Raw genomic sequence first — 27,087 nt, 5'->3', positions numbered from 1 at the left:
TGGTCGGTAAAACACTGCAGTGAGAACATAGTATATGTTACAATCAATGGTACCAAAGGAATGTAACGCTTCCTTCTAATGGCTACTCCTCTGCTCAGCCTTCTTCTAAGAAAGGTTACTCAGCAATACCGAACAAGTACAAATAGAGTGATCTAGAGTAAGTAACATGAAGCAAAGCAACCTGAAAATAAGCACTGACTTTCCAAACTAGACTTCAGCCGTGGCATCTGATTCAATGAAATAATGTTTTGAAAAAGTACGCATATGCAGATTAGGCCAAGTGGCTGAGTTACAGGTCTCCTCAAAAGCCACACTGCTCCAAGATAGCAGCAGAGGGAACTCCTCTTCTGGAAGAATATTGTCCTTTAGGCTGAGCCCGCGTTGCTGACCCAAAGCCCACCCTGATGCACAGCACTTTCCTTATCATTAAATAGTGTGCTTCATTACAGCAACACACCTGGAAGCACTAACATATGCAGTAAAATCAGCCTGTCCATCCGGTCTTTATCAGATCTCATGATGTTTTGACTGTGTGCCCTCTGTAGGTGTAGTCTGTGCAACCTCTCTTCTGCCTTTGATGGATACATTTTTAGGAGAAAAGCTGCTAATTTAATACATTTGTTTCAATTAAATTTGATCACCACTTTATGAAAAAAAGACAGCTTCGCTCTAAGTCAATCTGTCTTTTGAAAAGACGATACTCAATACACCAGCCCATAAGACCTGGAGCTCACATCACACATAGTGACTTTTAATGAGCTTCATGTGCATCTGCGGTCAAATGAGAAGCTGCTATTTTTTGCTTAACTCTTTCCTATAACGGGCAACCTCAAACAGGATTGACTTGTGTGGAGTTTGAAGCTATTAACCTATATTGATGAACCGCTTTTGGTGAAACCGACAGTTCTAAAGATCTGACAGTTTACCTAAACACTTCAAAGTTTTCCCTAGAGTGATCCCGTTTTTATTTAACAACTTTTCAACTTTACAAAAAGTTGGCCTCTGCATCCAAAGAAAGCCCCAATAGCATAAGCAAGGAATAACACCTCAAGGCTGAAGGGGTAACCAACGACTAGCTATTGGAGGTGGAGAGGTGTGGTGCAGCGGCCAGGGCAGCTGACTTCAGAGCAAAGAGTTCCCAGTTCGATCCCCAGCTCGGTCGAATCCCCAGCTCCAGCAGGCAGCTCAGCACGTGACTCTGGGCAATAGCTCACTTAATTTCCACAACGGCCCCCAGTGCCTTGAGACCCGTAAGGGTGAGTAGTTCGTGCTTTACAAATACGGATTTATTTATTTATGGGTTCAACTGATTCACTTTCATCTGGTGATCTACTTAGTTATATGGAAATAAGCATCCTGCCAGCACAAGGATACAATCCAGTCACCTGGGTGCAGATCAGAGAGGATCTGAGCTAGCATGAACATTTTGAATATTTTCCATGATCCAAAAAAAGGCCTGACACCCCGACCATCTTCGGAGTTAGGAAGTAGCGCAAATAGCAATCTTTTCCTTTATCCAAGTCTGGCATGCATTCAATGCCACCCTTGAAGAGTTTAAGACTGACTTCCTCCTGCATCAGGATTTCAAAGTACTCCTCCGAAATTCGTCATGGTGTGGGGGGGGGGGGGGGGGGGGGGAGATGGGGTCGGAAGAAAATAAAGAATAGGGGTAGCCCTTTTGAAGAATCTTAAAAGGATTTGGCTGGTTGCTGTTGCTGTACAACCCATGGAGAGTAGAACCCACATTTCCTGAACTGGTGGGGAAATTGTTTCTCAGAGGTCAATAATCCCAAGGACCATGCAATGGTGAAGAACGAGACAGAATCTGCCTTTTCTCTGTTAAGCTTGGATCCATTAAGGGGCATATTGATTAGGGATGCCCGAAATCACCAGAAAATCAGGTTGACCTCATCCAGATGTGCCCGCTGAGCATGAAAATTAAGCCAATATATCTACCAATGCAGTCAATAGTGTCAGGACTGGCCAGGAGTACATATTTTGCCACATCCTGGCTGATATGCATCATCTACGTCAGTAAAGCCCTGAGGTCTTCCGGACCACTGGCAAGATCTCGCTGGCCATATGCTGTAATGCACGTTTGTACCTGCTTAATAAGCAAATCAACTTGATGGTTCTAAGGGCCATGCTAACAGTTGAAAACATTATTTTTGCTAAAGCATCAATTTTGTGTATTCCCTACCTAGGGGATTCGTTGGAAAATAATTTGAATTAATCTTACTCACTGACGCTTGCAAAATCAGGATTCTGGTGCAAAGTGTTTAGTAAGAAAGTCTGGATTACAAGAAGCAAGACTATGTTACTAAGCCACAAATCGACTGACTGGTGGACATGGACATTGTGTGCATCCTGGGGCCATAAGTGCATCAGTAAAGGGTTATACTGTCAGAGTTGGAAGTGGTGCTTGGGTGGCTGGAACCAGTATGGGTCGTGGTGATGGTGTGGGAGTCAGTACCGGCCTGGTAGTCAGTCCCACGGGGGCAGATGCGCTGGTGGTATTCCAACTGGAGACCTCTGTAGCTCCATGGGGCCAGAAGGTATGCTAGAGGAAGCCAGAATTGCACCACAAATCTGCAGCGTGATCTCCTTGACGGACACTTTCTGCTACGGAGTCGACAGCCCTGGAAGCTCGAGGAGCGCCGTGACCAATTGCAAAATCAGTTCAGATTTCAGGAATTTTTATATTGACTCCCTCCCACCATCTTGAGGGACTCTGAGTGGTGGGATGGGCTAAGTCCTGCTTTATCTTATCCTTGGACTTCGATGTTGCCTTACCAGAAGCCTTAGAGGGAAATAGGCCTTTTGTGGGAATGGCCTTGAGATGGAGACTGAGGGTACCCTTGTCACACGCCTTGCCAGGAGCCTAAGCACCAAAGACATATCTTGTGCAAGTCTGTGATCGATATTGCTCCTCGCAGTCTTGGCACGTGTTGAAGCATGTCTTTTTCGGTGGTCACATCGGCTAGCGCAATGTTTGAAAAATTTGGAATCACCAACAGGCTGGTAAAGTTCAGAGATGAGCTCTGGATCTGCCTTGGAAGTCGCAGACCTAACAGCAGCGTGCAGGGGTAGGTAGCACTTATGTCGAGCTTTGCTCCGTAACTTCTTAGGCGATACAGGCGGCATTGCTGCAGAAGCACACAATGCCACCTACCAGTGCTTGGGAGCTCTGCTATGGAAATCACTACATCCAAGAAACTTAGGTTAAAAGTATTCATAATTGTGAACTTTCTGCTTTTTCTGATAAATTCAATACATTCAACTCTTACTCTTCCGTTTTGAAACAAAAGAGCTACAAAGAGAGAAATCTTCATAAAGTATTCTTGGTTAGATTTATCTCGGTGGGATTTCACTCAAACAGTAGCACTTTTGTCAGTTACGTTCTGGGCCCTCTACACTACACTGCCTATGAGAGACAAACAATTTGAATTCTTCAGAAAAGTTTGCATTACACTACTCATACTGATCTGATTCCTCTGCTACGCAATGCCAGAGAAAAGCTTTACTGGCGAATTACACATACCGTTCTTGATAATTCAAATAATGTTTGGGTCTAGTCTGGATTTGGTCACAGAATGTAATGCCCATTACTTGTGGCAGGACTGTCAGTCATTCATGTTGTATCTGTTGACGAATCAGTCGGGGGGGATTCTGTACAATTGTAGTAGCTTGGAAGGTTTCAGAAGCCACATCGAGATTTTCATCAGGGAATCATGGGCTGAAAGTTCTTCAAGCAATTATAGATTGTGGGCCAAAAAGATCCGATGTTTATGAACCTATGTGGGTATTTACATGGCACAGACATAGCCAAAGGGAAATTAAGTGCTCTACTGGCCACAGGAAGAGAATAGGATTCAAGACTGTTTACGGAGGTGGTGTGAAGCTACTGCAGGTGTCGAGGAAAGCAACATTCAAATTTGTCCAGATGTAGTGTTCTTTGAAGATGCCAGTCTTCACCTCTTTCCTGAAGTGGGGGCTGGCAAAGTCATCTCTGATGGCTAGGGGAGGCTGTTATAGATCCTGGGTGTTACTTTCAGCAAGCTGGTTTCCTAGTTCTTTCTTGCAAACCTTAGTCTCTGGTCTGCTGAAGTTCTAGCTGCAGGCACGTCGACACACACCAGATATGGTTAGTTTTTAGGTGGAGCCTAGAGTCAGCGCGCATGTGCTGCTTTGCAAAACTTGTTGTAGTGCAGTATGGAATACAAGTCCCGCCCATTCTTCGCCCACATTTGTCATTGGCGTGGGTCATTGTCCTTCATAATTGCTGGCTTCTGGCTTAAATGCAATGCTAGAAGCAATTTAAAATAGCGATTTCGCTACCAGGGGTCGCAGATTACCGAAAAATAAAACAGGTCGGTAAGTTGCAAAAACTTTGAAAAATGCATTAAAGTGCATTTTGCAAAGTTACAGGTCACACACACACACACACACATGCCCTTGGGGCATGTGTGCGCACAACATGGGTTGCAATTTGTGAGTCGCAATTAAGGAATTTGTAGGAATCGTATTTTTTTTTGCGATTTCTGCTTTCTTTATTGAGTTTCTGTTACTGCAGGCACGACCTGCTTCGCTTACATACTCGCAGGAAGAGGGAGCGACACAGCCAGAAGAGGCGCGAGATTTAAAACAAGCATTTGTAATGCAATAGGTCTTGCATTTACGAGAGTTTGAGGTATTTGCATGACAATGCTTTTTATTTATGTGTTGGTTTTTAAAACCTAAATAAAAGGTATTGTTATTTACAATGCCAATATCCTAAGCTCTCACAGCTGCGAGACCTATTACATTGCAAATGTTTGTTAACTCTATAGGCAGGGGTGGCATTCTTGCTAGCCTAGTAAATCATGCAGCTCATCTTGACATATTGCAGACTTGCAGATGCAGCCAGTGGAATTCCAAGAGGGCAAGGATGATGTGATGTATGGAACAGGGTTTAAATCCAGTTAACTCTTCTCCGAATAATTTTCTCCGAATAATTTTGTTAATTTTCTTTCTGGTGTTAATATTATGGTAAAGGTTTATGAAGATCATCAAATTAGTTATTTCTTTTGGTATTGCTATACTGCCTAATCACATCATGGAAAATCATCCTTTATTAGAAGTAGCAATGAAGAGTATTCGATTTACTCCCCCTCCTATACTCGGGTTTATGGAATCTTAATCCAGTTCAGGTATTATTATCTCTCTGTTGACTACTGAGCGTTTGACTTTTCAGGTAATCTCAGCAAAATCATCTACATTCCTCTGCTTGATTTATTTTCTGTAGGGTACTTCATGTCAAAGCTTTGGATGTAACTAACAAATCGTTTTCCAGAGATGGTGTAACATCTTTAAAAAAAGTACATTCTTTTTTCAAACATGATAATTTGGTTAACAAGGAAATATCAAACAGCTGTTGGAAAAATTAAGTCTCAACCAGTAGGTTCAAAGCTATGACCCTAGCATATTTGATCAAAGTCGTTGAGATGTCTCTCTTAGGAAAATGTCTGCTTTGGAAGCCACTTTGGTAAAAGGCCCACTTTGTAACATGGCTTGTGGGTAAAAGGCTTTAGAAGGCTAGCATTGACACTGTTGCTGTTAGGATATATAGCAAGCCCACTGTGAAATACTTTAAAGTACAAGATTGTAGAATTCCCAAAAATAGTGCAATTGTGTCCTTCAAGATAAAGCGTGCAATTGCTTTATTCAACAGTCAGAGCAGTATAAATAGGGGAATATAGATAAGACGTTATTGGGTTATGCCAATTTCTCTCAAATTCCTGTTCTTCCTAGCTTTACACCCATTCATCTCCCCAGGACCACTCCTTCCATTTGTCTCTTTACAGATCTCCCCCCTACTTTCCCCTTAAGCTCCATTTGTCCATACCCCCCTTGTCCTCATCTCCTAACAAACTACTATTTCTTCCCCTTAGCTTCAGCATCTTCAATTCTCTTCCACTTATCACCTCTCCCACTTGCTGAAAGATGAGCAAAGGAGCTTCTGAGATCAGCTTGTTTAGGTACTCCAGATAGAACTCTTGATCTCCTCACCACATCATTATTTCAGACAAATACCAGATCACAAAAGAGGGACTTGCCTCTACCCACCTTCAAGATCATTTCAGCACGCGTCATTCCTTTCACTACGATCTTTGTGTAGCTGGCGGGGGCCTTTCTGACCACCTGGGACCCGATGGATGGAAGATCAAGCAATACAGTTTTCAGAGAGTGTGTGTCCAGAAGCAGCTGCAATGCAAGTTTCAGATGGTTAGTAAAACAAACTTTCAGTTAAATCATAAGTCCTGATAATGTGGTGCCGGTTTTAACCCACTCATGCATTCATTACCAACAGGGAAGTGATAGCTGGCAAAAGGCCAGTTATTTGAAGCCTGCGTCCCAAACACTTAGCATTCAAAACCTATGCATTTGGAAAATTCAAATATCCAGAGGCCCTGCGTCTCAATAAATGATTTTTGTGCTTGATTTTGAAATAGGTGTGTGGGAAGAGCTAATCTTATTTACGATGTGGACAAAAACCAGGAGACATTATAGTGATTGATGTGTAGATTTTACCAAAACCAATATATGTCGTCATAGACTACAAGGTTCTAAAGAAGGGTTTGCCCAATGCAGGCACACCCACTACACTGTTTCCATCCTGCACATGCACATCCACCCTTTTAGCATTGATACAGTCGATGCCCATATATACACACTCCTACTGTAGATAAACCATGTCCGTATTAGTACGTGCTGATACACACAAGCAGTTCTGTGGGCCATATACACTCAGATAAACACGACACGAACAAATATATGCACATCTCTTCATTTAGGACACTCATTTATGTAGAAAGTCTACGACATTTTAGCGCTGTCACTATCAGTGCAGATTTCTGATTTCCATAACGCTATGCACACAAACCTCAATTCCAAACGAGAATTCCATATCCACCAAAAAGCAAAGCAGCACAAGGAGAAGTACAACGCATGCATAAAGATTCTCCTTGGGGTACTCATGGAGTTTCGTTAACAGTTTCAGAAAAATACACATTTTTAAAATTGTAATATTGTCACTTCCTAATCAGTGCATCACATATGACCGATTAGGAGAGGAGCGAGTGGGCCAGCCAGGCAGAAGAACGCTCACCTGCTTACGCTAGTGTTCATGAAACAGTGAAGTGACCAGTTTGTCCTGTGTCGTTCCTTGCCTGAATCAGAATCATAAATCTGTCCTTACATGATGTAGTCTAGAAATCCTCAAAATATGATTTGCTCAGCCTTTGCTTCTGCTAAGAACTACAGAAGGCAGGTAGAAGAATTGTAGTTTTTGGCTGCACAGCCAGACTAGAGGGTGCTGCTAGGAGGCCGACTGTACATGTCGGTAGCAACCCAAGGCATGCAACTGATCTTGTCATGAGCGGAGGACCAGAAGAGTTCACCAATGGAGAGGCATGGCTGGCTCGCTTGCGTGCCATTCGATTTCAGCCCAGACTTCGGTTTGGGAGCAACTGCACATGGGTGCTTGTCGCATACATCTAGGTTCCTGCAGGAACCATGCAGCGCACACATTCCAAGGCAAGGCAGAATTAATGCTCATAGCACCAAATCTCAATCGTTTTCTACCAAAATAGTGAGCTTCTCATCAAATCCACAATATTGAAGTTATGGGTTTAATCAATAGTAGATCACTTCCAGGGCATACAACAGAGATCAGGCTACTGCTAGAAGAGGAACACCTGGATGTCTAGTTTATTACAGAAACTTGGCACAAAGAGAGATCAGCCCCTTATATAGTAATGACCCTTCCTCCGGTATTTCAAACATGTAGACAGGATCGGGTATGCAAAATAGGGGGTGGTATTGCCTTTATATTAAAAGAGGAGTTTAGATGCGTCACTACACCTTTCCAAGTATCAGATTGTGAAATCTTTCAATTTGTCATAACATTTTCCCCAACATGTACTTTTTCAGCAGCCCTAATCTACAGATCTCCAGGCTCAAGCATTAAGTTCTCTGATGTCCTACCAGACATTTTTGCCAGCCTAGTTGTGAGAAAATGTCATATCACTATTCTAGGTGATCTTAATTTTCACCTGATGAATGTAATAACTCTGCTATCAAAAGATTGTTACAGGATTTGGAAGCGGTGCAGATAATTCAACAAGTAGGGGCCCCAACTCATTAGAATGGACACATCCATGATCCCGTGTCATGTGATTGACACATTTGGTGAGTCCTGACAATCTTACAAAGAGCACTTGTCATTTTGGGACTTGTCGTTAGACTTTTCTCAATATATAAATGGGTTTTCACGTGCCAGAATGCCAACACAGATAGTTAAAATAGCAGAGCTGGCTGAGGTTGTTAAAAATGACATGGCTGCACTTGTAAGGGAAAGGCCCATCATAATTGATAAAGAAGCCTAGTGGTTGTCAAGGGCATCCCTTTCTGTCCTTGTTGAGTGTTGGGGTGTTTTGGTGCCTCTAGTGGGTTTCATCTGTGTCCGAAGTAATTTTTCTGTATGGATCAGGTTATTAAAGGGAGGTAGGTTGGTAACATAGCATATCAACTTTAGGGGCATTGCAGCTGCTTTTAGGCTTTTTCACTCCACTAAGTAGCACAACCATTGAGTCATTTATGCAATCTATGCCATTATAAAAGCCTCATTCTTTATTCGAATTGTAAGTAAAGTGTCACTCCAAGTGTCACACACAAGCACCCAGAAAAATTCAAATGTCACACATAAGCAAACTGAAAACTTGGCAGGCATGCACCTGGTGACCAGCCAATGTCACACGGTGAGCACCAGATGAGCTGAAAGCCCCTGCTGGAGAATGAGTTTCCAGCTTGTTTATGGGGGTGCCGCAGTTTTGAATTCCATTACAGATTTCGCAACCTCCTCGGGACACCCATGGGAGGCAACATCAGAAACCTTTAATGTTTTTAGCCAGGTAGGAGTGGCCTTTCCCTGCTTCAAACCCTGCCCTCCCCATTGTACCTCAAAGGCTGTTCAGGCTGCGACAGGGTGAAAGCAAGCCCCTGCCCCTATAGAAGTCCCACCTCCTCTCTCACTTGGAGAAAAACATGGATGTCAATTCACCAAAATGCCAGGTGTAGCGGAAGTGACATTGTATGCCATATGACCTTTACTTTGACTCACACACACATGCCTGCACATACTAACACATTCACACACACTTTTTGTTTTTTTTTTGTCCTCATTTGCCATATCCAGACTTCTCTGAATACATAAGCCACTTCGCGTGCCCCCCTTTAGAGAACAAGATTTATTTCTCTGCCGAGCCCAGGCACGATTGTCGTAATGGTGGAAGATGATATACCAGAAAAAGAATAAGCACTCACTCCATCAAGGTATGTTACTACCTGTAGGACCTGACTAGTGGAAACGCCGGAGATCAATGACCCGAGATCCTTGGAGTTGTTTAGGCATAATCATAGGACCCGGAGGGAAAAAAAAGAAAAAAAAAACCCGGAACCCTATCTCCAATAAGTCAAGAAGTCCCAAAAGGCTCGATTACGCTTATTACCTAATCTGGCTAAATCAACCTTTGATGTCTCAATTAAGGACGTCAACCAGGCGGAATGCTGAGGCGCAGATGGTTCCACCCAGACTTTTCAAATTTGTCTTCTGGCCAGAAGAATTGCATAGAATAAGAATGACCTGGCCTGGCCCGTAACATTAGGGTCTAAGCCAAGAACAATTAATGGCAGAGTTATAGACAATGTAGTCTTTAGAATGGAATTCAGTGTTATTATTACTTCTTCCCAAAACCGGCCAATGGAGGGGCAGTCTTTGAACATATGAACATCTGAGGCTTTGGGGAGATTGCATTTATTAAATTTTTTATTTTGCTGGTACTTCGAAAGTTTTAACGGGGAGAGGTAGGCCCGGTGTATCGTGAATAGGTGGTTCCGTCTCAACCATGCTGGTTTCACAATTTTGTAGAGAAGGGAAAAGGATTTTATCCAATCATCCTCACAATGGGGACCCAACTCATCTCCCCAGAGATCACCGGGAAGGGTAAACTCCCCATCAATCTCTTCCAGCAAACTCCAGTACCACAGAGTGACCTCTTTACCCCCCCTTTGCCGTTTTACCAACTGTTGTTCCAGATTGCTAGTAACCCCCAAAAGCACTCCCTTTTTACCTAGAGCCCTGGCCCAGCTAACAAGCTGTATATACTTAAATCTTGACACTCCAGGTCCTACCTTATCCTGCAGATCTTCCCATGACATTATAGTTCCTCCAATCAAAAGATCCCCCCACCTTGCAATTCCTGCGTCCCTCAAAGGTATAGCCAGACTATCTTTTAAGCAGGCCTGGGGATTCCCAAATCGGTGCATAGTTGGAAAAATAAGAGAGCCCCAGGTTCTTCCTGATCAATGCCCAAGCGTTAGCCAAAGATTGAAGAATTTTTAGTTTGACCTTTTTAAAAAAAAATTGATCTCCGTATCTGAACATAAATCCATCTAATGGTAGGTCCGCCCCTATTAGCATGGCTTTAAGCATTGTCCCCGTTAGTACACAGCATGGAGACTTCAATAGCATCCTTGAATGGGACAGCTGAAAAGCCAACGCATAGTATACCAAGTCAGGCAGTGCCAACCCCCCCTTCTCTCTCCTCCTCCTCAACTTTTTCCATGCTAGCCTAGTGGCTCTGTTATTCCAGATAAAGGAGTTGATCTCTCTCTGGCATCTGTCCAATATTTTAGGGTCAAAAACCAAAGGGATAGTATTAAAAAGGAATGTGTATTTGGGCAGGATAGACATCTTAATTAGGCTGGCCCTCCCCAAGATGGTAAGTTGGAGGTAGGCCCATGATTTTAAAAGCCTCCGACATTCCTTATAGACCCGGTCTAAATTACATTGTACAATTTTACCAACATCTTGGGTTACCCGGATTCCAAGATATCTCATAGAGGAGGTCGTCTTCAGGTGTTTACTGACGACATTCCATTCCATAATTTCTGTTTTACCGGGATTGATTTCATACCCAGAAATGCGTCCAAATTCCTCCGCCCTTTTGATGACAGTAGGAAATGATAGATCTGGGTCAGATGTTAAAATAAGGATGTCGTCTGCATAAAGTGCTACCCTCCTCTCCCACTCCTCTAATTTAAAAGAGGGAATATTAGCGTCTGTTATCAGAACCTGCGCAAAGGGTTCAATATATAGATCAAAGAGGAGGGGAGAAAGAGGGCAGCCCTGCCTAGTGCCTCTAGTTATTGTAAAGGGTTCTGTCAACTCCCCATTAATTAATAACCTTGCCGATGGTGCTCCATACAGCAAGGAGATGGTACGACAAAAAGATGGACCAAAATTAAATTTCTTCAGGACCGCAGCCAAATAGCTCCATTAAACCCTGTCGAAAGCTTTAGTTGCATCCAACGTAAGGGTTGCCAAAGGAAGGGAGAAAGCAGCAGCGATGTCGATAGCCCCCACCAACTCCCGTGTTAAATCAGCCAATTGTCACCCCTTAATAAAACCCTTCTGGTCGTGATGTACAATTGAACCGATTACGCTCCCCAATCTTGCTGACAAAATAGTTGCGAAGATTTTATAGTCGCTGTTAAGGAGCGAAATTGGCCGATAGGAACCACGTTCAGATGGATTTTTCCCTGGCTTAAGAATCAACACAATAGTTGCTTCATTCCAGGACTGAGGAGGAACCATACCCTTGATGAGAATCTCGTTGAAAAGGGCCGTCAGTGTTGAGACCAAAGTTGGTGTCAGCACCCGAAAGATCTTGCCGGGTAAGCCGTCGGGACCAGCTGCCTTCCCTTTTTAGGTCTCGCCTGACCAGCGCTTTAGCGCTGCTCTGGCGAGACTTATAGTAAGCGCGTTTTGGAAGTGCAAACAGTGGCTTTGCAGGCCTCCAACTACAGTGCATGTGACCCGTCCGGGCGCGCGCACCATTTGGAGTCCTGCAACCACTTGTTTGCTTTCACTTTAGCCGTGATTCATCGCACCATTTGGCAGCCTGCGTGCCCGCCCCCACTCCCCCTCCCACTCCGTCAGCTTCAGTGCGCGCTTGTTTATACGCGTTAACAGTTGCTTGTGAGTCTTTGATCCGTCCCAGGGTGACAGCCGGCACAGCCGGGCGGCCTCCTTCATCGGGATCATCACACGTCCTTGAGCACTGGGGTCTACGAGCCTTTCACTCTCTTGCTGCGTCGTTCGCTTTAATATGGACCTTTCTCTTGGAGCGCAGACTGTCCCGGCTGTCAGTGTGAGACCCCACGTGCGGTAGACTTTCTCCTGAGTTGGCCATGAGCTGGCTTTGATTCAGGTAACGCTGGCTGCACCTTGGGTCAGTGTTGTGACCCTCCTTCCGTAGGTTCAAAGCATCTGAACTAAAGGGAGCAGTTCGAGGTCCGTTGTGTTACACCTCATCACTCACTAAAAGGAGTGAGGGGCGCAGCCTTTCATCTAAACTGCACCGTGGCCTGCATTGTATGCTCTGGGGTCGCTGCTCACATCTGTATCACGTGTTCCCTCCCGGCCTCCTTTACTGAGTGTCTGGAAACTAAAGTAACATTGGTTAATGTGTTCTGTACACACTCGGGGATGGGAGTGCTGGAAAGTTGCAGACTAAGCAATGAAGGGAGTGTTTTTAGGTTTACTTTTTCAGTGCGACGCACATCCCTCCCTCCCCGTCGTTTACTCTTTATCCCCCCTGCGGTGCGTGTCGTGAGGCTGCCGATGCTGCCTTGTTTCATGTGTTTTCATTCCTGGTGAACCACTCCCAGGTCCGCGCTGCCTCCGCATTTACCCCACCTCCTCCCTCACAGATGCCAAGTCTCCAGGGGGAGGAGGGGAAACGAAAAAGGCAAACAAGCGCTGCAGCTGCCCTTTGTGCCTCCCTCCCAGTCAGGCGCTATCCTCCAACCATGGTGTAAATACCCCGATGCCACGGCTCAGCCCGTCCTTTGGCGCCGCTTGTTGAACACTTGACAGAAATACACGAGTCCGTTTTTTGTCTGGGTGGAGCACTTTAGCGTGTACAAAACAGAAGGTTAAAACTATTTCCTTGTTTTATTTCGTGCATGGGTTGTTGTGCTTGGGTTGCTGAAGGGGACAGTCTCTCTTGAGCGTCAAGTTTGCAGACGCAGATTTATTCTCATTTGTAACTCTTAGGGTGAAAGCACAACGTGTCATGCAAGGTGGAAGGGCAGCCAAGAACGTGGGGCTGCATTTCTATAAAAAAAAAAGTAAATACATAAAAAAAAAGCAGGCAGTTGCCGCATTTCTTTCCCATTTGTATACTTATGTAGCAATATCGGCATGCCAGGCTTTAGCTTGTCCTTTTCTGGTTCCCACATCTTACAGCTCTACTGTGCGTCTCCTCCATTAAAGTGACGTGCCTGGCTGCGTTTTAGGCTTTTTTTTCTCCTTTTTAGGTCAACACATAAATAAATGGCTTTGTGATTTACAATGCCAATAGCTGAAACTCTAATAAATGCGAGACCTATTGCATTGCAAATGCTTGTTTAATTTGACCGATGGCTTTGCTGACTTCTTCCTTCGAGATTTCCATCTCTAAGTATTTACATTGAATCTCGGTGAGAGTTGGCAGCAGTATTTTATCCAACCAAAGATCTCTTATGGCTTGGTCCTCTATGGTATATGTCCCTAAAGAATTCTAGGAAGGCATTACCGATATCCAAGTTAGATAATCTAGGGACGGTCTCCCCTTTCACTTTTATCTCTCTAATATAGTTTTTAGCCTGGTCAGCCTTAACTCTCCAGGCCAACAACTTTCCTGCAGCTTCACCGAATTCAAAATAAGAGATCTTACTTGCCTCCCACCTCCTTGTAACCCTCTCTTGTAGGATAATTTCCAGCTGACTTTTTAAATCCATGAGCTTCTTTTGCTCATCGACTGAGCCCATAGAAATACCGAGATTTTGTTCCATTAACTTCATCTCTAATTCTAAAGCTGTTATCTTCTCCCTATATATCTTCCGCCTATAGGAGGCTCTGTTGGTAATGATACCTCTAAGAAAGGCTTTCATTGTCTCCCACACCGTTGTTATGCCAGCAGAGTCTAGATTGATCTCTAAAAAGGTCTTACTTTCTACTACCAGGAAGCTAATTTCGTCGTCTTCTAATAATATAGTGCGATCAAAAGACCACAAAGCATGTCTAGGCTGCTGGTCACCTCTTAAAGAAAAAGAGATGGCCGAGTGGTCAGACAAGTGAGGTGGGAGGTAATCTATTGATATCAGCGAGTTTTTTAGGCAGTAGCTGAATAGCGCATAGTCGATCCTGGATTTATGCTTATACTTGGAGTTCTGAAAAGAGAAACCCAATTTATTGCCCGATCTCTCTCTCCATAGATCCGCTAAGCCCAACTGCGTCATAATTACCGCCAAGGTTTGCCTAGAGTTAGATAGTACATGGGCTCTACAGCTCGTTGATTTATCCAATTTAGTATTAATAACTATATTAAAGTCCCCCATCCATATTACGGGATCTTGGGATGTGACCAGATGATTTCTTATACAGTCCAGATAATAAGGATCATCTTGGTTAGGTCCATAATAGCCCACTAGTGTGTACATTCGACCGTCTACCAGAATTCTTGTTAAAAGCCACCTACCACTCTGATCTTCTTTATAGTCCAATATTTGAACCTTCACCGATTTCTTTAAAATAATAAGGATCCCTCTTATATTGGCATTATGGTCCGTAGATAAAAATTTGTCGATCCATCTCTGCTTCCCTAAAATGTCCGAGGCTTCAGCCTTAAGGAGATGTGATTCCTGTATGACAATGATCTGCGCGGGAGAATCTCTCAAATATTGAAAAATACGATCTCTTCTGCACCTCACGCGCAAACCATTGACATTCCAGGATAGATATTGTATAACAGTCATGATCCCTCCTCTCTATCCCCTCCCCGATTCCCTGCCCTTCTCCCATCCGCCCAAGCCATCCCTTCCAACCAGCTCACCTTACCCGCTTGAAATTGACTTTGAATAACTACCGCACTTGGGGATTTCTTAATCTTAAAAGGAGCTAACAAATGAGGATTTTTAATCATTTTCCACCCTCCACCCGAGACTTCCCCCCCCCCTTCCCCCCCCTGGAAAACCCTCCCATACTTCCTCTGACCTGTTGGACTGTCAGATTTGCATCCTTGAACAACAACCCCTTCCTCCACACTGCTTACGCAGTTTACCCTTCTGATCCAAAAAAAAATAAAAAGTCGCAAAAAGAGGGGGAAAAGAAAATTCCTAACAAAAAAAAGAAGAATATATATATTTCTTCTCTTTTTTTTATTTTCTTTTGTTATATATATATATATATATATTTTTTTTTTTCTTTTATTTGAAAAAAATTTCTTTTGTTTTTTTTCCCCTTTCTTTCCCCTCCCCTTCTCTTTATAAGATCTTTTTTCATTTCGTCATATGTCCATCATTACAGTATTACACTATGACTTTATTTCTATAGTCTTCCCTAATATACCCCTCTTTATTCTCCCTCCCTTTTCTTTTCTTTTTAAAAATCTTTCCTACCTCGTATAGAGAAGACACACGTACTCAGACCCCAGAGTCGAATGCTTAACTCCCCCCCCCTGTGAGTGCCCTGCAATATCTTTCAACAATTCATCCGCCTCCCAGGGGGATCTAATATTGAGCATTTTATTATTATGCATCACCCGCAAGAATGCAGGAAACCTCATCTGTACCGTTGCACCCAATGATCTGAACTTTTCCATTCTTTGGCCGAGCTCCCACTGTCGATCCAGTGTGGTTTTTGACAGATCTGACCGTACCTCGAAGGAAAACTCAGGCCCCTTGACCGATTTTTCTTTTAACGCCAAATTTAAGATCTTCTCCTTTAGTGCGTATGTATGAAAGTTAATCAGGATTTTTCTCGGTTTTGCTCTGCCGGATTTTAAACGAAAAGGATCCCGATGAATCCGCTGTATGTCCTTCTCTAAAACCTCGATATCCTCCTCAAAGAACAAAGAGCCTTTAAGCAAATTGACCACAAAGGCCTTAATTTCCCCTCCTTCTTTTCCTTCTGGGATCTTAAGGAGCCGGAGGTTATTTTGTCCCGAAAATTTTTCCAGGGACTCAACTTTTTCTTTCATAACGTCCCCCTCTCTCTGTAGGGACTGGATTTTGTTCTCGGCATTCTCTAAATCCGTTTTCAGGGCTCCGACCGAGGTCTCAAGAATCTCTATCCTTTCCCCAAGACCATCAACTTTTTTCTCAAGAATCTCACATGCGGCCCTTATCTCAGACTGATTAATCTTAGAGACTGAAAAATCAGATCTGATCTCCTCCCTCATTTCTGTTATTGTTGCTATGAGGGCTTCCAACGTGTTTCCTCCCTCTAACCTTGCCACATTACCAGTACTGGCACCAGTCTCCGTAGCCTCAAATAAGGGTTCCTGTCCCCTTTCCTCCTCCTCTGTGGCCCTGTCTTCTTGGGCACTGAGAATTTGAGCTTCTCTTTCTAAGGGCCTCATATCAGTCGCAGGGGCAAGAGAGAGATCAGCCATGTCTGACACAGGGGCTTTGGTAGCTCGAATCTCTAGTACTTGAGGCAAGACCTTAAAGAATGAGCACAAGGAGGGAGTAATCCGTACTGCACTGCTCTGTTTATTTTTTGCCCCCTTCTGAGAGCTTGTTTTCCCTCTAGTACGTTTATTTACTTCTTTAATTCCGACCTCCTGACTCACACCTGCGCTTCTAATACTTAGGTCCGCTTTGCCAACTGACTCAACCCTCCTGTCTTCGTCCGCGTTGAGCTCTTCGCTGACCCTCTCCACCACCCTCGCGGACTTTGCCACTTTCTTGCCCGAGACCTGTTTGTTGAATACACTTTTGTCACCTTTGCTCGTTTTCTTCCCTCTACCGATGCCCTTTCTTTTGTCGAGTTCGCTGCTGTTGCTCCTGTAAGCCTCCTCCTTTCTCCCCCGCAGCTCAGCCTTACCTTCTGGCTCCCTGGCCGAGCCTCGGCGTGCTTCCGTACAGGCCGAGTCAGATGCCTCTAGACCTGTATCCCGATTTCCGGCCCCCACAGCCTCACCTGTAGACACCGCGTGACTGCCGGCAGCTGCGCCTCCTGTGGGGCTGCCAAAACTCCCCCTCGACATTCACACACTCTTGCGCACATAAACACACACACTCACCAGCAAGCATGCATACAACAACATATATTTAAAAGCTTTTTTTTTTTTTACTTTCTTAGCTTCCAGATAGGGTCATATTCCAACAAATGTACTCCATTTTTTATTACACTAATAGTGAATAATATTATTCACTAGTTGTATAATAAAGAAATTGACAGAAGTGGAGCTCCAAACAGCGTCCATTAGCAAGAGCTGCCCCTGTGTTCCACGCACTGATTTTGCCACTTCTGATGCCAGGGGTCGCAAAAGCAGGGCCAGGTGTAGCAAGGGGCAAGCTAGGGGTCGCAGCTGCAACCCCTAAATGACGTCCACGGTGAATTTATTTTACAAGTTGGCAGGTGTGCACTGGCAAGTGGTCGCTTTTCAGAACACTACAGTAGCCAATGTTCATGCTCTTGGGTTGCATTTGGGTAGAGCTTATTACCCCCTGGTAGGGAACTGAAGTGCGTTTGTGGATAACTACCTGACTACTCCGTGGGAGTGTTGTCGATGGAAGGTGGCCTTGCGTGGCTTTGTAAATCTCACCTAGGTTTTGCGTCGCCCTTGTGTTATTGTGCGTGGTCCAAGGGCGACGCAAAACATTGATACATATGGCGTAGAAAGCTTTAGATGCTAGTGTATTGATTGTGTGTATGTGAGCGCACTATTGCATATGTAATAAGCATATTGCTGTCATGCATGTATGACAGACTGCTCAAGCCATACTGCAGCAAGCATGTAGCTACGCTTGTATGTGGGTGTAAGAGAAGATTGTGAGAAAAGGCACAGTCTTTCATGCAGGCACATTGGACTGGCCTGTATCATACACTTTTAACCACATTTAATATGAGCATCAAAAGTGTCTGGAGGAAAAACTACAAAGGGCTTAGAGCTACTTAATTCTACCTCCTTAATATCTGCAAAGATTGTGGTACTGGGCCTGACTGGGTTACCCTTAGCACGGACAAAATGAAAATGGGGGCTTAGAGGGATTTATGTGCCTTTTATTCTGAGGTAATGGCTAATGCCTCGTTTTTTCTGATTCTGTATACTAAAATATTTGGTAACATCATTTGCTACAGATCATTGGAAAATAGGTATAGTCTCACAGTTGAAATAGATGTCAAAAATATTGTTGGTTGCAAGGTTTAATCATCTATGGTATTCGAAACGGACTACACCCCAGAGCCACAGAGGAACAAACCATATTTGCAGTATGGAACCAGCCATACTAAATGCTCTAAGAAGTCCATACATGATCTGCAGAAAACATAAGTGTGCTTGTTGTGTGTGCTTAGATGTGTGGAGTCCATAATTCAATCAGCAACATTACACGTCTGGAAAGTCCACCTAGGTGTGACATGGAGCAACCCAGAGGAATGGGCATTACTCAACCAGCCATGGTGTTTCTCTGAGGAGTCCACTCAGACGAGTCAGGGAGCAAGCATCCCATATTAAAGTTCTACTATGAGCGACAAAGGTGTAGCCGTTATGAAGCCAGAAAAAATGGCCATAGGAGTTCCACAGAAGAGGGGCAGAGAAGCAGCAGATTAGAATGGGCGTTTTAGAACCAGTGATATTGTCATGGATGTGGGACCTACCCAGGAGTAGTAGTGGAGCAGGAATTTTATATGCCTAACACGTCCATACATGTGTTGCAGGGAGCATGGCCCAGGAGCAGGCATGATGAAGACATGTAAAATTTAAGTTCTGAGAAACCTACTGAGGAGCAGGCATATATTTGCCATCATGCAACCATGCATAGTAAATAGCTTGAGGAAATCAGATAGAGGCAAGAGAGGTGCACCACATGTGACAAAGCACTTTACCCATTCATACTTTATGGCCTTAACGGAGTCCACCCATGAACTGCAGTGGAGCTACCATTGGGAATGGGCATTTTACAACCAGCAATGACCCATGGTCTGAAGAATCAACCCAGGATTGGCAGAGGAGCAATCTAGAACCCATTTTTAATACTTTTGAGGCATCTTAAGGATGCTGCAAAGGAATCCCTGTACCTGTCTAGACATGGTGGGCCTGTTCACTGTGATTGTATGACGCCAGACAAGTTGCACCTGCAAGTAAAGGTGAAATCAATTCTTGCTAGGTAAGAGGCATGCAGGAATTTCTCCCCTTTTTTCACCCACAGAGAAGAATTAGGGCTGATACTCGGGTCCTAGGGCGGGAAAAAAACCTAAAAGCACGGTTGCTTTAAGAAGCACCATGAGTGACCAGACAATACATTTACCTTAATGCCAAATGTAAAGTTGCTTTGAAGAACACTCTCAGGGGTCGGTCATGTTATTTACCTCAGTGTGCTTACCATTAAGGTAATTGGAGTGTCCCGGCCCTTGACAATGCTGAAAGGCACAAGAGTACCTCATTCCATGCATTCTTCACTGCAAGAATGAAGAACTCTTGATCTGCAGAGCATTTCACCTGCATTCCTGCCTTTTTAGGTCGAGCCTGTGACAGCGCATGCACTGCATATGCTCTCACTTGTGAGACATATTGTTTACATTAAAAGCCTTGGAGGCCGCCCATTGGTGAACATTCGTTGGCTTCCTTGTCACTCTTCTTTGCTAACTCCTAATTTGCCAGCACATGCTAAGCATCACTTCCTTTCCTTTCTGTGAAGCATGGATCAACCACAGATTGATTTGACTTAATTAGTGCCCATCCGCTGCTCGCGCTGTGTTTGAGATACTATTTCTTCTTCCTTCCTTGCACTCCCCCTTGTGCGCGGAGCTTCTTCTCTTCCAACCCACCCCTTCTCTGTGTTGCTGCTCCCCTCCTGGCCCGTTTTGCTTTCCACATACCTCACTCCTCCCTCTGTCCGCTATTGCGGCTCCCTCCCCGCACCTCCTTTGTGTTGCTTTCCCCCTCCCAATGTTGATGCTCCCACTCTCCTCCTTAGTGTTGCTTTCACTACCACCTGCTCTCTGTTGTTGTTGCTCCCTCCTTCCTCCTGTGCACCTCGCTCACGAGGCTTGCCCACAGTTGCACTTTTTTTTAACATATTGCACAGCAGCATGGCCGATTTGCCTCCAGTTTTGCTTCTGCTTACCACAGATAGAAATGTTGACCACCGCTATGCCTCAGGTTTCTTAGGGCTGACATGCCTTTAACTAATGTCCAGGAGCTAGTTTTTGATAAGGTTGACAGTTTTCTCAGAGAGTGAAATAGCGTAAAACTTTCCCTTGTGCTTTTCGATCTCTCCAACATGACAATTCCACTAACAATATCAAAAGTTGTAGGAGTATTTTGAAATTTACCAACTTGTCTCAATTTCTTTCTGAAGGTTTGATCGATGGTAAGGCATAATTGTTGTGCCACAACCACTGCTTCAAATGAAACCCTATAGCATAATCTGTAATTAAGCTGGTACCTCTTAGGCAAGCTGTGGAAATTACATGTTTCAATATACAAACTTTAGTGGCGGGCCACTCAGATGATTAACTCTTAAAAGCGCTACTTTAGTTTCCCTGGAGTCAAGTTCATGGTAAATGATTGGATCGGGGAGCCCATAAGATACCAATGGGCAAAAGTGGTACCATGTTTCACATCTGTTAAAGAGATGGAGTAGGCTCAAAAGGTTTGTACAATCAAGTGCTGTAACTGCAGCATTGTACCAGAGACAAGGAAATTGGTCTTTTAGCAGCTCATCTAGGGAACTTTGAAAGCAGATTTTGTCAGGAGGCTTCTGCCAGTGAAATATAAATAGGAGATCCAGCCACAAGTTCTTGTAACTATACACAAGTTGAATGTAGTCACCCAGAAGGTAATGTGTTCTCTCCTAAAGGATCTTTGGGAGGTTCATTGAATTGGCAGTCCACTTCCATTACATATGTTTTCCAATTAATTTTATTCCAAGAGTGATCGAGGAGATCAAAAAGTTCTGAGTTCAAGTCATTCTCTTAGCACTTGACTATGGGCCCAGAGTTTCTAGTTCATCAGAAGGAGAATTTGCCTTCCCAACAACTCTGAGCAAACTTGCACTCTAACCCACAAGTTCAAATATTTTGTGTGGAGATTTAAGTGAGGGATTAAGACATTTATTCCCTATTAGCTGATCTATAGTTGGCTAAAAGGAGATGTTCAGCTGAGTATACTCTGGCAAGTAAGCAGGATCTGCCAGCCGATCTGCCCCCAACATTTGCCCATTGGCAGTTGATCTTGCTTCTATAATGCAAATTTCTTTCTACTTGACTTGAAACAGCCTGAAACTAGACGCAGTTAAAAGATACCTGCCTGCAATTTCAGTCTCAATTTGTTTCCTGGATCAAGGTTTATTGCTTTGCCACTACATCATCAGTAGATTTTGATCTCTCACTTCTATTCTTGGTGCCATCTTGGGACCTACATCTGGTTTTGAAATGAGTTAGAGACATCCTTCGAACCCATAAGTTCCTAGTCAATGTGACACCTATGTATGAAGACCATTTTTACTTCGATATAGCTAAAAATTTGGGTAGCCATGACAAATTTGCTTTCCTGTCTAAATATGGGAAGTGGTGTCATCAAACAGACAGTTTTAAGATTAGGAACACTGGCCTTCTACAAACGCTACATGCTTGCCAACAAAAATTCCTAAAGGGCATCATGGTGCCCTCTAGAAGAGAAAAATCTGCTTCTTCACTTTTGGGTGGAGCCAAGCTCCAAAATGATCATTTATCAAAACATTCACTGAACACTAATGCCTGTCATGGGAGTCCTTCATAATTTTGATATTGAGTAATTAAAATGATTAACACTAATCCTGCCTCATTCTGTGCTCCTGCTTTAGGAGTGGTTCGTGGAGGTGAAGTCAACAGGACAAGTTGTCCATTAAAAGAACAAATTAATTACATTCAATATCATCTTCCTGATGGATTTGCAATGTTCTGTTGGGGTTCTTAAATTATTCAGTGACATTAATTTTGATTCAGTTCGTTTTTCTTTAGTTTAGTCTTCCTTTGGGGAAACAGCCTTTAGCACGATGCTGAAATCACGCTGTGCCTTTACAGCACTGGCAATTGAATGAACATGCCATTAACACGCATGTGTTTAGCATGCAAGTCATTACAAAGACTTGCTGTAGGGGAGCGCAGAGGTGTTGGATGTAAATTCCAACATCTTCCCTACTGATGGGCAGACTGGAGTTGGATAAGTAAATTATACTAATCCAAAGTCCAGCGCCCTCCTAGGGCAAGTCGTTGTAACGACTTGCGTGCAAAAGAATCGCATCGTTATGACGCATTTGTACTAATGATGGCGAAAAAAAGGCATGCCTTAATAAGGCATGCGTAATTCCGACATACAATCCTTCCTTTGGTCCTGTCTCTTTAGAGCATGAACAATTAGGCAGAATTGTGTCATACCTTTTGAGAAGGATTTGATGCAGATCCCTGTCAGAGACTGCAAAAGGGTTACATAACAGTGCCTCCTTAAAAATATTCAATTTCAGTCTAAAATCTGGGAAGGTGTTCATGATACGGAATTTGTAGCAAGCCTATGTATCCATCAGAAAGAATGTTACCAAAGGTAAGCAATCTACTCATCTCTTGCCAAACATGGATATGGCACACTATCAACCATGGTTTCAGTAACCTGCTATAAATATGTTCATGAAGTCCATCTATTTACCAGCGACCAGCTGTACATTTAATTTTTTTGCACTGGAAATCGTTGTTTAGTACTGACGGTACAAATTAAACGTGCAGAAAGTGTGATCGTAGAAGGCTCTGTTGATAAAGCACTGAATTCATTTTGAGTCAGTACTTGGTTTCGTTTGGGCTCCAAAGTGTTTTTCCTGATTTTTCTGTCATAGTCGCTGATTGTAAGCAGGCTAACGCTGGGGTTGTAAAGAGACGTCCCTTCTCAAAGCATCCCTCTTATCAAGATTGCAATGTGGGCTCCTTTTCAGAAGAGTAATGGCTTCCTTTTCTACATGCTGATGCATTCATTCGCAGAAAAGGAAGCGCTAAGTCATCCACTCGCCAAGGTGGTGTGCATGCCAAAATACTGTAGTCACTAATAACAACCTGCACTTGCATTTCGTTGAGATAAGCATATAGATGGAACTAGAGATTTGCTTCTACTTACCTTGACAGTATGCTGGTAGTCTATATTAAGTTTATGTTTAAGTTTTGTTAAGCGCATCGCTGCCCGAGGGCTTTCCTGTGCTGAATGAGAGTGCTGATGAAAGAGGTAACTAGACCAGGTATGGGGCTACTTGGGGAACAACCATGTCTTGAGCTTTTTCCTGAAGCTGCTTCCTTTTACAGCATGAACCCAAGACGCAAACAATTCCAGAGCTTTGGGACCAGATGTGCAAATGATCTGCCTCCCCATCTCACTCTCTTAATTATTGAAGTTCTAATGAGGCATTCATGTGTTGATCTTACACATGTGGGAGGTACATAAGGGGAAATAAGACCTCTGATTTTTGGGAGACTCCTGCTATTTATTGCTTTGTGTGCAAGACAGAGACATTTAAGCGTAACCTTTGCACTAACAGGCAGCCAATGAAGCAGTTTCAAAGACTCCTTCACCGATTCATGAATTGGGATTTTGAGACGTAGCCTGGCTGCTCCTTTCTGCGCAACATGAAGTCTTTATGTGACATATTTTGGAGATCCCAAATAGAGAGAGTTGCCATAATCCAGACGGGAAACCACCAAGAATTGAATCACATTTCTTCTTAGATGATCCAGGATAAACTCCAAAATCTTCCAGATCATTCTGAGCAGTCCAAAGCATGTGGCAACAAGTTTTTTTTCTTGATCATCCATTGTTAGCGCTCTATCCTTCCACATTCCCAGGTTCTTCATAGGAGTATTGGAGACAGGAGGATTACCCATACAGCTCGACCAACTAATCATTGGCCTGAAAGAGGGATTGTCCCCAGGATCATCAGCTCTGTCTTTTCACTGTTTAGTTCCAGGCAACAACTAGCCATCCATTGAGACACATTTTTCAGGAAGGGTGCTAGTTTATGGTGTTCTAAATCCGAGCCATTTGCAAAGGAAACCACCAACTGCATATCGTCTGCATAGGAGGCTACTGACAAACCAAACTCCTGTATACTTTTCACCAGCGGGTGCATATATAAATTAAACAAAGTGACGAGCCCTGAGGCACCCCGCATATAGAAGACATACTCTCAAAAAAGCAGGTTTCCATAATCTGAAAAGATATGTCCTTTAGGAAAGAAGGAAGCCAATCCAGGAGCTTCATCTTGGACCCCAACCTCTCTAAGCCGTTCTATCAGGATTGCGAGGTCTGCGGTATCGCATGCCACACTTAAGACTTAAAGCGAAATTGCGGCAGTTCCACCCGTATAAAGGATGCTTTTAAGCTCCACAGTGAGCACACGAATACCAGATTCAGTGCTATGCTGTGCACGGAAGCCCATCTGTGTAGAATGTAGATAATGATTGTCTTCCCAAAAACATGTAACACAAGGTTGACATGTTTTTCCTAACAATTTTCCTACGAAAGGTAATAACGAGATAGGACAGTAGTTGCCTAGCATTGTCAGATCAATATGGGTTTGTAGGGCAAAGGCCTGATGATTGCATGTGTCCAATTTTTTGGAGCTATTCCTGGTTCTAGTGGGCAATCGAGTAACTCAACTATCGATGGAAGAATGACCTCATACCCTTGGCTAAAATATGAGGGGGTGCTGGATCTAAAGGGAATCCTGATTTAGTTTTGCTCATAAGTAGGCAGGTGTTCTCCTCGTTCAAAACTGAGAAAAGTGTTAAAAGCAGAAGCTGATTGACTATTACAACCAGTCTAAAATAAATATAAACAGGGTTGGCTGGCACACAAAGTCCCTTTCAGGTCACCTTGCTTGACAGCCCTTCCAGGTGGAGTGATACTCTATCTGTTTGTGAGTTTGAAGACAGAAAAATGCAAAAGTCAGCGCCACAAGACAGCCCAAAGAAGAGGGAGAGGAGATCCAGCACCTGCCATCCCTTGTTTGACAGCGTACATCTAGTCAGAATGTAAAACGCCGATTACAGCTCCCATATATACGAAAGAAGCCCAACTGTACCGTACTGCATTTAGCCACAACAGGCCAATTACTAACCTATCCCTCCAGACAATACATCTCTTGCAGTCTACTCATTATTGAGCAACTCTCTCTGAACAAGAGCAGGACAGCACAGTAAATCAATTAATGGCCGGCATGCGGGGTATCCATGACAACGGATCAGCTGTCATTATAGCCCAACCCCCATCCACACATATGGGTATATGCATTACATAAACATACACAAAGATTGGTGTTTGCTAGATATATAGAAACGACCCAGTTTAAGTCTATTTTTGTAAAATATAGAACTTACAATTATCAGGTACTGTCAACAATACAAGATCATTTAGTCAGGTACAGAAATACTAGTTTTATAAACTTGCCCAAGTTGGTTGTATTCTGAATAATTTTGCTGCAAAACAATTTGTTAGTGAGTACCCAGTAAAATAAAAGGTTTGTATTAGCTGGGTATCACTTGGGGCAAAACATGAATTCATTTGATTTATTATTGTAGGGATCTAAGACCAGTCCAGTTAGGACTTGTAAACTGCTGAGCTTCTTTGTGGTCTCATGTCATGTGTGACACAGCCTGCTCTGGTTTTTGGGACTATGGAACTTGTAGTTTCAAATTAATATTGCAACCATGTAGTCAAAATCACTAGGTTGCAAGCGTGTCCCAAAAGCCTTTATTAAAGTGCGGTCTCTAACATGGGGGCTGTTGGCTGCTGTTGAAATGTAAGCTTATACCAACTGGGTATTCTGAGTTGCAAGTAATGCCTGCAGATTTCACCCTTCTCTAGCTGGTTTACGTGTTTTAATGCTTAGGTATTCAATAACTATGTAAAAGTGAACTGGAAGGGGCTACAATAGTGTCTCAAGTGGCGGAGAGTGACAGTAGTATAAGTGTGTAAGAGAGAGGGAGAGACCTGAGGCCACTGATGTGTGGTCTCTGAAGATAGCCTGCCAAGGTTAGCCTTTTACATAACTCAACATACCCTAACTTGGAAGGCATGTTGAGGGTTATGTAAACATTGGCATCTCAATTGATTTGAATGGGATCACATTCCAAAGCAATTCAATGTTATCCTTCCTCGACGCAACGAAGGTTGAGAGGCGGACTCTAATCTACGTATTTTACTCTGTAGTTTACTATCTTGTTAACCAAACATCGTTTTGAAAAAGGGGGATTAGAAACATGCCACTGTGTCAGTCAAACCTCCAGGGGCGAGAGTGTGTCTGTAAAAGTAAACAAGGCTACATAAACGTCAATTCACCAAAATGCCTGGGGTAGCGGAAGTGACATCACACACCCTTTGACATTCAATTTCATTCACATACATGCTTACACATACACACATATTCACACTTATACACACTTATACATACTTATACACACTTATACACACTTATACACACACTCTTACGTAAACTCATACTCAAATTCAAATTCAAATTCAAAACAGCTTTATTCGATTTTTAAGAGCAAAACCATAAAAGCATACATATATAATAATACATTTTTGACAAGAAGCAATACAAAATTTATACCAATTAAAAAATATCCTAATTCATGGAGATCCTGAATCTTATGATGGTTTTGAGAAACGTTAAAACAGAAGATATGAGAAATTCATCATCCAACATTTGCAGTTTGACCAAGGCCACTCTACATTGCCTCAACCCTAGTTTATTTAAAACGGGTCGGAGCAACCTTTTCCTTGGTTCTGAGTAATATTTGCAAAAAAGGATACAATGCAGAGACGATTGAACAGAAACCTCGTCGCAAGGACAAGGAATAAGGTCCTTTGACCAGCAATTCATCACAGGGAAAGTCACTAGTCTAAAGAAGGCATCAAACCTAAATCGGGTTAAAAGCATTCGAGAATAGCAGCTAGGGACAAGATTCAGATA

At 43.3% G+C, this 27,087-nt stretch overlaps 1 protein-coding gene across 1 annotated transcript in view; it reads right to left on the bottom strand.

Moving 5' to 3' along the window:
• VPS53 (VPS53 subunit of GARP complex) overlaps positions 1–27,087 on the bottom strand; it is an 898,950-nt gene that overhangs the window by 14,178 nt on the left and 857,685 nt on the right. The window contains exon 20 of the mRNA XM_085649360.1: positions 6,106–6,243. Coding sequence (XP_085505486.1) covers positions 6,106–6,243 — 138 coding nt within the window. The remainder of the gene's footprint in view (positions 1–6,105; positions 6,244–27,087) is intronic.

This window comes from Triturus cristatus, chromosome 3_2 (genome assembly GCF_964204655.1).
Source record: "Triturus cristatus chromosome 3_2, aTriCri1.1, whole genome shotgun sequence".
In the NCBI taxonomy this organism is placed as follows: Eukaryota; Metazoa; Chordata; class Amphibia; order Caudata; family Salamandridae; genus Triturus; species Triturus cristatus.
The sequence above is the reverse complement of the archived record's forward strand: the minus strand, read 5'-3'. Positions and strand labels throughout refer to the sequence as shown.